The sequence below is a fragment of the Rhagoletis zephyria genome, unplaced genomic scaffold, assembly GCF_001687245.7.
Source record: "Rhagoletis zephyria isolate East Lansing unplaced genomic scaffold, Rhagoletis_zephyria_1.1 Rzeph_scaffold_00518, whole genome shotgun sequence".
Taxonomy (NCBI): Eukaryota; Metazoa; Arthropoda; class Insecta; order Diptera; family Tephritidae; genus Rhagoletis; species Rhagoletis zephyria.
Genome location: NW_016157602.1, coordinates 54,260 through 66,307, shown reverse-complemented (window position 1 = coordinate 66,307; position 12,048 = coordinate 54,260). Strand labels below are relative to the sequence as shown.

Below are 12,048 nucleotides of genomic sequence, written 5' to 3'. Positions count from 1 at the left end.
GACGGACGGACGGACAGACAGTCACCGCTTAATCGATTTCTCTTTTCATTCTGATCATTTATGTATACATTTGTCTATATCTATCTCGATTCGTTTTGCCTGTTACAAACAACCGTTATGTGAACAAAGTTATAATACCCTTGTGCACAAGTGCGCTCGGGTATAAAAAAATCTCCTACGCGAGGACTCGATCTCGGATCTTTCAAGTGACACTCTAGCGCTCTGATCACTCGTCCATTTCGACTGTTGGACCTGCGCGAGCAAAATGGCATACATACATGCTATCAGTTCACTGTCTCTGTTTTCACCACACAATTTTGGTGAAATTTTTTTTTACTCTCTGGCTGTGTTTCATGGTATACTCGCTTTATACCACGTTCATTTTCGTAATATAGGAATCAGCTTCAAACCACTTTGTACGATGGTATAAATGTGGTTTACAACGACAGACATGTAGTATAGAATGCTAGTATAATATTTAAACCATATGTCTGTCAGGGCTATTACTGGCTAACCAGAATGGTAAGGCTATGGTACAATACGTAGCTGTGGATGTGGTGTATTATTGCTGATGTAGTTAGCGAAATAGTTTGTGACTGTGATACTACATTCTGGTTAGCCAGTAAAAAGTAAATGTTAAAAATGGGAATAAGATGTCCAACTCAAAATATTGCATAACGCAATCTTCAGCTGTGTTTTTCAGCAGCACAATATTATCTATCAACAGGAAAATAATACTCTCTATGGGTATCTTTTAAGCTAAGAGACCCCATTATCGGCACAATGGACCGATTTTCGGCGCGCTTCATATGCCGATAGTGTGAACAAACAAAATTTTTCGAAATGCGGCAATCTGAGCCGAAATTGTGCTGACTATAAGCAATTAATATTGCTGTACCCATAATGTGAACACTCTTTTGCTCATTGTAGAACAATCAAAATGGTAAACATGCGGCGAATTTTATCGGGTGCTCATGCCGCGATCAAAGTCGACAATTTGTTTATTGTTATTATTAATCAAGCACGATAATGTGATTATGTTGTACCGATTATCGTCGCATAATTAATTTGGCCGATATGCACCGAAAAAGATTGTGGCAATATGCGCTGATAATGGGACCACTCAAAAAGTAGTTGTACATACAATTTGTTTAAATATGTTACCAATCAAGCACGATGAAAATCGGTACATATTGTGCTATTTGCGCCGTTAATGGGATCCCAGCTTTAGAATGTCTAGTGATTTCTTTCCATTTGTACCCACTGTTTTTTTCAGTTTCCAATTCTTTCGCTTTTTCATAATTAAACTTTTCTATATCGGATCATGGAAGTACAAATGCATGTATACCTTTCAGTACTCGCCAATAAAAATTGTTTCGTTCTTGAAAAGCTAAACTCTTCTGATTCAAACAATACAAATGTAGCAGGTGCTAGTGCCGTTACAGACGCATCCGTTTAGATTTACCTGGCAGGCGTTTTACCGCCGCGAAATGTATGTAACAGGGCACCGGCTTGTGAGAAAACTCTAATAGCTGGTCCTGATTTGTATGACAGTATTCGTAAATTGATTTAAAAACTTACCACTCATCAACTAATATCGATACCCTTGGCCCATATAGACGGTTGGAATGTAGTAAGCCAGTCGTATCGAAATGAGGCGGTTCGCAAATCTGTAAAAAAATACATAATGATGTCACTTGCAATACGAAAATAAATTTCATTGTACTTACCGTAAAATTGCTTAAAATGCGGGTCTGCACTGTGTTATTTAATTGCCTTAAAATATTTTCTATCCTCACGCGAACGTGTTTGCTCAGTTTTGGTGTAAGTTTAGTAATCCTAGGAAGCAAAAAAGTAATAGAGAGTGTGCAAAAAGTATGCAGTTGTGTTTTGATTCAAAGGCAAAGTTAGTAAAAATAATTATTTTAAATTTCTTTTTTTTTTTTGTCAAAATAAAGTTTCCAAGCCAATTTGGTAAGCCAATGCATTTTTATTTAAATCGTTAATTTCTGTTCAACGAAACGTAATGAAATATTGCATGTACATATGTGTACTAAATAAGAGAAAGAAAATTTTGAATCCAAAATTCTCTAGTTATTAAAATTTTTATTGAGTTATGCAATACATTGGAACATTGCCATTTTGGGTTGTATAAAACACAATATAATAAATTTATAAAGTAAGTGATAAATAAACAGGCATTTTCGACCTTCGCGAAAAATATATTTACTTTAACCCTTAGCCACCTAACGCCGGTCACAGTGACTCTACCGTTTTTTTATTTTTTAAATATTCCCGTTATTATGCAAGCTGCGCAGTTGTCCGTCTATGTACTTTTTCTTTTCTCTCTGCAATCAGGCAGTCAACACGTGTACCAATTCAAAAACTAGAGGTAAAACATTTTTGCTTGCGGTCGTTGTGACCGACGTTAGGTGTTTATGGCGCTATTCGCAGTGTACTGAAAATGGATCAAGTACCCAGTACATCGCTGGCCGACAACGTAGAAAAATTTGAAAAACGTAAAACCTGTTCACTATGTGATCCCAAAAAGAAACGCAAAACATTCCACATGTGTTTTGAATGCAAAAATCCAATTTGTATTGAATGTTCCCAAAAAATGTGTATACCATGCCGCCAAAAATTGTGATTGTTGGCAGGTTGCAATTTTATTTTAATTGCGATTTAATCGCGCCAAAAACAATTTATTATTGAAGTCCATGTTTTTAAGTTATAAAAAAAAGAAAAAAATTTTAAGTTCGAATATTTTTTCCTAATTAGATCTCATTTTATAAAAGTATCTACGTTTTCTTACAAAATTCGTATAACAATGAATAAAAAATGTTATTGAAGTATGAAACTTCTTTTAAGTTAATTTTTTGTTAATATTAATTAAATAAAAGGTACAAAAGAGTTATGTGCGGTTTTTGCGTGTTTTATTATTATATTTATACTTTAAACACTAAAATTAAGTAAGGGGTTACCTTGACCGACGTTAGGTGGAAGAGTGTCTAAAAAAGACGCTAGGTGGCTAAGGGTTAAATTAGCTATGTATGTTATAGGATATAAAAGTTTTTGTAACTACATACGTATACATGTTACATTGCTCTCGAATGGACTAATATAACCTAATATGTTGTGTTTTCGTTAGGCACTTGCAAATGTTTTCCCAAATGGCTTTGGAAGCTGCTTGACTGTTCTAGAATTAAACAGCAAAAAAAAGAACAAAAGTTAAATTAAAGAAATTCAATTCAAATAATTGAGGTAAGTTAAAAATGTACATACATACATACATACATAAAAAACAGTAAAAATTAGCATCTATTAACAATAGCGGGAAATAAAGTACCGCGAAGACCGTAGGCAGTTGAAGCTTAAAAACTCGAAGGATGATTTCAAAGAAGTTTGATGCAAATTGGAATAGGGTATGAAATCGGCATCTGGGGTTTTGAAATACATACAGTATTGGCCTATACAATAGCACCCCCATTTTAAATTGATATTGTTTGTCTTTCATGTTTATTTATTTTTTTAGGAACTTCGAATTAAAATATAGTTTTACTCCGACTCCGAACGGCGATTGTATTTTTATGAGAAGCTGCTTTTTATGGCAGAAATACATTCGGAGGTTTGCCATTGCCTGCCGAGGGACGACCGCTATTAGAAAAAACTTTTTCGTTTTATTTTATTTTTTTTTTTATGTTGGCCGGAAACTAGGCTTGAACCCACGCCCTGCGGAATGGTAGCGCCACTGCTACCCACTACACCACAGTGAATAATAGTCAAGGAGCTGAGAGAGATGCTCGTATAAAGTGCTCGACGATGATTTAAAATGGAACTTAAGAAGGTAGTTTCTATTTCCCGGGCAACAATCAATAATACAATAATAATATAATGGCGCTTACACATATGTTATTGTTTGGCCGACCTTCTCCTCCGATTTGTGGCGTGCGCCTTGATGTTGTAACACAAAGAGGAGGGACCTGCAGTTTAACGCCGAATCCGAACGGCGATTGTATTTCTATGAGAAGTTGTTTTTTATGGCAGAAATACTCTCGGAGATTTGTCATTGCCTACCGATGCGCGACCGCTGTTAAGAAAAAACATTTTTTATATATTTTTTGCGATATTGCTTTGACCAGGGCTTGAACCCAGGCCCTGAGGAGTGGTAGAGCGCACTGCTAACCCCTACACAATAGCGGCTGCCAGCGGCAACAACAAATAGTTTTTGCCGTTTTGAAAGTGTAAAATCGCGAAATGAGGTCCCGATCGGCATGCGACAATGTAGGTCCTATATACCTTGAGTAACGAAGTTATAGTGTTTTCAAAAACAAAAATAGGGTGTTTGAGCTTTATCTATGCAATATGTAGTAGACAACTGCATAGCAAAGCGAATTTCCGTCACCCCCGGTAAAATTTGGTTTTAAGATAAACCGCTCTCAGCATTGCGCTATCTGAAGTGCGTTATTTGTTGTTGACGACAGTGAACGTGTACACGTAAACATGAGCTGTCATCAACAAATAACGTATTTTGCCCAGATGGCATAATGCTGAGAGCGGTGAACGTGTACACGTACACGTGAATATTTCCACGACAGCCGGTTCTACGTACCGGAACGACTCGTGTTTTACCCGACTAAGAGCTGTTGTTTCGGCGATCTAACCCCAGTCAAGTGCAATGCTTGCAACGGGTGGAGTCACCTCAGAGTCTGCTCAGGACTACGGACACATCGGCAGTGGACCACGTCGTTTGTGACCCCCTGCTGCTCAAACAGAGCAGCCTTCACGGCTAACCCCAGTCCACCTGAGCAGCTCAACACAAACACCACAGCAAAACAACACAATAGACCACACCACAACCACGACAGACTACACAACAGATACAACAGATACAACCACACCACCACCCACACGCCGCCGCAAACAACTTCTGGTTCCTCCTACAATCTGCACGGTGTGTCAGACCAGGATATTCCGTAACGTCATCAGTGCCTTGGCTGGTGCCACTTTAGGACATGTTCAGGGCTGTGCAACACGCGAGATTGGACGAGGAACTTCGAGGGCCCGTGTTGCGCTACACGGTCGCAAACCCCAATTGCAACGCCACCCACTACCACCACAGGGCGGCAACCTCTACAGCAGCGCACACAGCCAATGGCGGCAAGGCAACACACATCCCTCACACCCCGCATAACAACACGTCTCCCGGACCACAGCAAGACCAGGCTCGAGGAGATAGCAGTCCTCGTGGGAGGGCATGGTATATTGAAAGCTGCGGTCCAAGAGACGAAGTTGCACAGCAATTCAAAATTGTTGAATTACGCCGGATACAACGTGCACCTTCGAGATCGCGAGCGAGATAATGGTGGTGGATTAGCGTTCATCACGCACCACAACGTGCAGTATCGTCTTATTGAAGCAGACATCGACAGCAGGGATACCACCCTAGAATGTATCAGGGCATTGCTATCCGGTCAGGCCCCTGTCACTAGCTGCCCCGCAGGATATCACCCTGGCATAGGTGCACTGCTCAGAGGTGAAAACCGTATGGAAGTTGGTAACTTTAATGCGCGCCACGATCTTTGGAATTCAAGCCTGTCAAACGATCGTAGGGAAACAGACTTGGCTGAGCAGATAGACGATTCGAAATTCTGCTGCTGCAGCTCGCCGGACATAACAATGGTCAGCACTGATCTGATAAACAGCGTATCATGGCGACCTATGCTGACATTGCCATCAGACCATCTGCGCATAGTCATCTCGATCGATAAACCAACCGACTTTGCTTCCGCGGAACACCGGACCTATATAAACTTTTCTAAAGCAGATTGGAAAGGCTTCGCCGAATTTAGTGAGAGCACCTTCGCTGCGCTCCCCACACCAACCGACTTCCACCTTGGTGAACGTAAGTTCCACAGGGTTGTCACTGCTACTGTAGCTCGCTTCGTACCAGCAGGATGCATTACGGACCCCCGTCCAATCTTCGCTGCTGTTCTAGCCGATGAGGATGATAACCTTCGTCAGGCCGATCCCGGAAATCCCCGTATCAGGAATCTCAACGCGGAGACTCGGTAGGTTGTGAACGTACATAAGCGGAAAGTGGGAAGAGCATCTGAAGACTTGTAACTTCGCCTCTGGTGTGAGTAAGCTTTGATCAACAGTGAGGTCACTGTCCAATCCGACGAACCACGACGACAGGGTTGAAATATCTTTCGGCGACCATGCTTCGTCGGACCCGAAGCGATGCACGAGCTATTTTAGCCTGCAATTCATACTGCATCCTCCGGCCTACAAAGCCAAGCGTCGAGTGACCGGAAGGCTGCACAAACTGCCAACAACCTGTGCAACTCTTGCTTTCACTAGCGGTGAAGTTCAGGAAGGCGAAAGCCTCCAAAGCCATGGGGCCCTACGGAATTTGCATGTTGATGCTGAAAAATTTGGGTCCTACGGGAGTAGCGTACCTAACGGAGGTCCTCAATCTGTCAATGGCCGCTCTCATCATCCCAGACATCTGGAAGATGGTGGTGGTCCCACCTCTGAAACCGGGGAAAACAGCCAACAAAGGAGAGTCTTATCGTCCTATAACACTCCTTTCCCCGGTAGCGAAGATACTAGGGGCCTTCCTACTCCCGTATTTCATGAACCATCTGACCCTAGCGAAGTATAAGCATGGTTTCCTTAAAGTGCACAGTACAACAACAGCACTTAACGCCATAAACACGCAGATAACGCGTGGCCTAAACCGCAACCGTCTCTGTGAGAGAACTATTCTAGTAGCGTTGAACCTGTCAAAGGCGTTTGACACCGGCAGCCACTCCACGCTGCTAGAAGGCATCCTCCTCTATCCCACAGAGGCCCAAACGGTGGTCGGCGAATTATCTAGGTGGTCAGTAATGTTTAGAGACAAATCGAGCAAAGCTTGAAAAATAAAACAGGGGGTTCCACAGGGTGGTGTCCTTTCCCCATTACTGTTTAACTACTATATTTCAAAGCTCCCTCAACCACCAGAGGGAGTCTCGATTGTCGATAATGGCGTCTGGGAATGGAATTGATGACTTATGCTCGAAAGTAAACGGGTATCTCTCCGAGCTTTCTCGCTTCTTCACTGCTAGGAGCCTAACCCTCTCCCCTACAAAATCCTCTGCGACCTTGTTCACCATCTGGACGAAGGAGATCAGACTACCGCTGGGAATTCACGTCGATGATACACCAATTCCGTCGGTGAATAACCCCAAAATACTCGGAATAACCTTCGACAGTCTGCTCTCCTTCTCTGCGCACGCAACCGCTATTGTCAACGAAGTACAGAGCCGCAACAAGGTCCTCAAGTCGCTAGCCGTCAGTACTTGGGGCAAAGACAAAGAAACGTTGCTGAAAACATACAAAGCAATAGGCCGGCCGGTTTTAAAGTACGCAGCACCAGTGTGGTCGCCGGAGACTAGTAGGACGCAGTAGATGAAGCTGCAGACGACTCAAAACACTGCACTTCGGACAGCGTCTGGATATCTTCTGATGTCGTCAGAACACCACTTGCACGACGAGGCGAAAATGCTCCCCATAAAGGAGCACAAAACAATTCTCAGCAAGCAATTCCTAGTAGGTAGCCACAGACGTGGACACCCGAACAGACACTTGCTTGCGGAGTAGGCCTCGCCAAGGCATGTCAGAAGGCATCTTTACGAACTGCCGGACGAAGTCCAGAGGTTCATTAAACAACCTCTGGACCCGTCACCATATCGATAGGCCCTGAGCGGCATTCAGTCAGTCTCGAGTTATGTAGACCCTAGACCTGTGAATGCCGTTCTACGCACACAACCACCTGACATCGACGAGACGAAGCTTCATCTGCTTTGGGAGCCTAGCTAGAATCATAATAGCCAAACTTCGCTCTGAAATGAGTTTCCGGCATGCGGAGAGACACCCCACGACTCGAAACATCTCTCCGTATGCCCGGAAAACCGGACACAGCTAACACCTTTGTCCCTGTGGACCGACCCCATTGAGGCTCCACGCTTCTTGGGGCTTCCTTTAGTTGAGTTTGACGACAACGACTGAGATATTAACCGATCTAGGCGGGGTTGTTGTAGCCTCTACAACAAGAACAACAACACGTAAACGTGAATGGGTTTAAGAAAAAATTTCGAAATTTTCGTGAACGTGCGCGAGTGATATTTGTGCATCCGTAAACGTGCGTGAGCCTGATAATTGCGCTAATACCGAAACTGTAATATAGTTTTTTTCGTGCAAGCTTCAAGTTTCCTTTTTAATTTTTTAAAAATGTTTTGGATACGACCAGGGGTGGCAATGTTTAAAACAATGTGGCAAATCGCATATATTTAAAACACGTTTTAAAACATTTGGTTTAAAACTCGTTTAAAACATTTGTTTTCGTTATTTTATGGCCTTATAACAATTATATTCAACAATTTTTATTGAGCTTGAGGCCGTTTTTAATAAAAAGCTTATTGTGGAAAAGCACTGGAACAGCTGCGCTTGATTATAGTTGTTTTAACGAAATGAAATAGTGGAAAAAAAGCAACAAGAATTCACAAGGCGAACTTAACACAGTGCGTAGGCAACTGGCTGAGTCAGTGAGATCGTCGGTTCGAATCCTACTTACAGAAGTCTGATGAGGAAATGTGGTGATTTCCGAAATAGCTATCACTTCTACCATTTTTTCAAATTATTGTTTCTTTTCCACAATAAGCTTATCATTAAAAACGGCCTCAAGCTCAATAAAAATTATTGAATATACTCGTTTAAAACATATATAAAAAATATCAATCATATAATTAATAGTTTTTGTAATTTTCAAAAGTTTTATTTACAACAAAATGCCCCTTATCGTCCGAATTTTTTTTCATCCGCCCGTAGTGAATACACGGAAATTAAAAGTGAACCAGTTCGGGGAAAATGAAACTCATAATAAAGCTGAAGCCGTGCACGGACTTCGAAAAAATTATTAATACTTAGCAGATTTTACATACAAAAAATTGTAGAAGTTGGTAGATTTTTAAAAGAAACAATATTAGATAGTTTTTACTCATATAGGATAAAACATGGCGAATTCATAAACGGCTGTGCTACCAGAGCAGCTGGATTTTTGCCTCGGTGATTCTTGCAGGCCTATTCTGCTTGTTACCGAACATTTTGACACCGGAAATTTTTAACACCACTTTATAATAATAATAATCCCAACGGTCTTTACCCTCCATTCTCGCCCATCCGCACGAGGGGCGCAGTCCGCATGACGTACGGAACCAGTATTTTCACGAATCACGATAGGCAGGAGTTTGTTAAGTGTCGAGATCTAAAACTGTTCAGCTACAGAACTAAATTCATCAGCTGAATTTATGTCTTTATGTTAATAATTCTTTTATTGAGAGAAGCGAGTACCGCTTTCTTAATACTGAAAATCGGATCTGATATATCAAACGTGCTGGAATGAGAGTTAAAATCCTGGCATAAGCAACGGAGTGGGTCGTACAACTCAAAATTAGTTTTACAAGCTTTCAGAAATAGGGGACAAAAGTGTCTTGATACGTGGGAAGGAACATTAAGGCTAACTTCACCCAGAAGAGGCGGACTTGAAATTGAGCCTGCCAGTAATTTAACTATAAAAATTGTACCAAGCATTTGCCTGCGACTGGCAAGTGTAGGAAGATTAATAAGTTTTAATCGGCTCGTATAAGACGGAAGGTTATATTGAGAATCCGAACGGAAATGTCTTAAAGCAAAAAGTAGGAATTGTTTTTAATTGATTCTATCTTGTCTGAGTAAATTTGATACCTTGGATTCCTAACCACCGAACCGTATTCCAGAATCGGTCTAACTAATGTTGTAAACAGGGTTTTGGTGATATAATCGTCACAAAATTCTTTTGACCACTGTTTCACAAATAAAAGTATACCTTTAGCCTTGTTGACTGTCACATTAATGGGAAGATTAAAATTAAGCTTAGGATCCATTGTGGTACCAAGGTCCCCAAAATTGTATACCTGTTCCAGGTTATGGTTACCTATTGTATATAAGAGAAGAGGACGAACAGCTCTTCGCGAGAAGCACATTACTTTAGATTTCTTAAGATTTATATAGTGTTTATATGGTGACAAAGAGTAAACATTCTTTAAATTAGTTAATTAACCTGCATTTTTTTAGGCAAGAATCATTTCAAATGCATTTACCCAGAATTTACAATAAGTANAAAAGAAGAGGATGAACAGCTCTTCGCGAGAAGCACATTACTTTAGATTTCTTAAGATTTATATAGTGTTTATATGGTGACAAAGAGTAAACATTCTTTAAATTAGTTAATTAACCTGCATTTTTTTAGGCAAGAATCATTTCAAATGCATTTACCCAGAATTTACAATAAGTAATCAACTTTAACCTACTTAGATCCTTTTTATTCTAACCCCTTCATATAACATCAACAGTTTCGCTTTCACTAAATGTTTTTGAGATATAGGTTGTCAATTCAAGTATATTTGTAGAAGTTGAATTGCCCTTGCAAAATCCATGTTGACTGTATGAAATGCTAGAAGAGATAGAATGCATCAATTGATTTGTTATAATTGCTTTAAATAATTTAGGAATTGCAGAAAGCTTAGCTATTCCCTGGTAGTTCTCCACTGAAGATCTGCTACCGCTTTTACGTAACGGGGTTATGAACGATTCCTTCCATATAGTAGTAAATTAAATAACTCTGTTAACGGCTCATAGAGATAATCAGCACAATTTGTGAGAATACAAGTAGGGATCTGGTCAGGACCATGATGGACTGCTTTAAGGATTTCAGATAAACTACTACATCATCGGGAGATTCTTATACCATTCAACTGCGAAAACGGACATAGACAATTGCACTCATGTCTATCGCAATTTAATTATCACGCACAAAAACCAATAACGTAGATGTCATGCAGTGCCGTAGCCAGGATTTGGCGAAGGGGGGGATTAAAAAAAATTTGCATCGATAACTTAAAGTTGTGATACAAAATGGCTAGAGGCGTCGCATGTGGGCATTCTTTCATATATGTATGTATGTGCCATTTTTACCGTTATATATATTTTGTCTACTCGGTTATTCCATGGGGAATTCATGCTTTACTTAAATTTAAAAAATTAAATTACTACACCATTTTAATTATTTAGTATTGTTTTGTAGAAGTTTCGTTAGTATACACTTCAGTTTTTACACGTTGAATATATCTGCATATTTATATATTTGCGCGTATCTATTTGTATTTATTTATGTACAAGTCTACGAAATCTTATTACNATTTTGTCTACTCGGTTATTCCATGGGGAATTCATGCTTTACTTAAATTTAAAAAATTAAATTACTACACCATTTTAATTATTTAGTATTGTTTTGTAGAAGTTTCGTTAGTATACACTTCAGTTTTTACACGTTGAATATATCTGCATATTTATATATTTGCGCGTATCTATTTGTATTTATTTATGTACAAGTCTACGAAATCTTATTACTTATAAAACGATTTTTAATCTTCGTTGCTTAACACACATTTTTTCAATTACTTCTTGTGTTGTAATCGGCACAGCATTATGTACCGCTAACATCGTTAAACCATTAAGCCGCTCCTTAATTGTATAAAAAGAAGGGGCAAATAAGATAGCATATTCCACTATTGAGTAGTCCACTTGCAAAGTGCGCTATGTCAATTTTTTCGATTTTTAGTTTTTGGTGGGTTTCATGTAGGAATGTTCGGTATCGTATCGATTTTTCTGAATATCGATATTTCATCGCACGATAATCGATTTTTTAAATCGATATTCCAAGGTCGATATATCGAAAACATCGATACTTTACCCGCAATATCGATATTTACGTTGAAATTTATTTTTCATCTACAAAGAAGTGTATGGAAAAATACTAAAGTAGGTTTAATCAACAGCTTGTGTGATTTATTTAGCTCTTAAGTTTGACAAACCGCTTGAATCGACCGGCATGCCGTTTTAATCCTTAGTAAATATACAAGATGGAAATAACACAATTAGTTGAGTTGATAAGCAGGTCTAATATTC

General features: G+C 39.8%; 1 protein-coding gene across 3 annotated transcripts in view; it reads right to left on the bottom strand.

Annotated features, from left to right (window-relative positions):
• Window positions 1-12,048, bottom strand: part of bmm (brummer) — a 111,206-nt gene that overhangs the window by 61,427 nt on the left and 37,731 nt on the right. For all 3 annotated transcript variants that reach the window (XR_001847049.1, XM_017612253.1, XM_017612254.1), the window contains exons 4-5: window positions 1,731-1,839; window positions 1,582-1,670 (exon numbers count right to left, since the gene is read on the bottom strand). Coding sequence is in view for 2 of the 3 variants with exons in the window: in XM_017612253.1 (XP_017467742.1) it covers window positions 1,582-1,670; window positions 1,731-1,839 (198 nt within the window). In the remaining variant the exon portion in view is untranslated. The remainder of the gene's footprint in view (window positions 1-1,581; window positions 1,671-1,730; window positions 1,840-12,048) is intronic.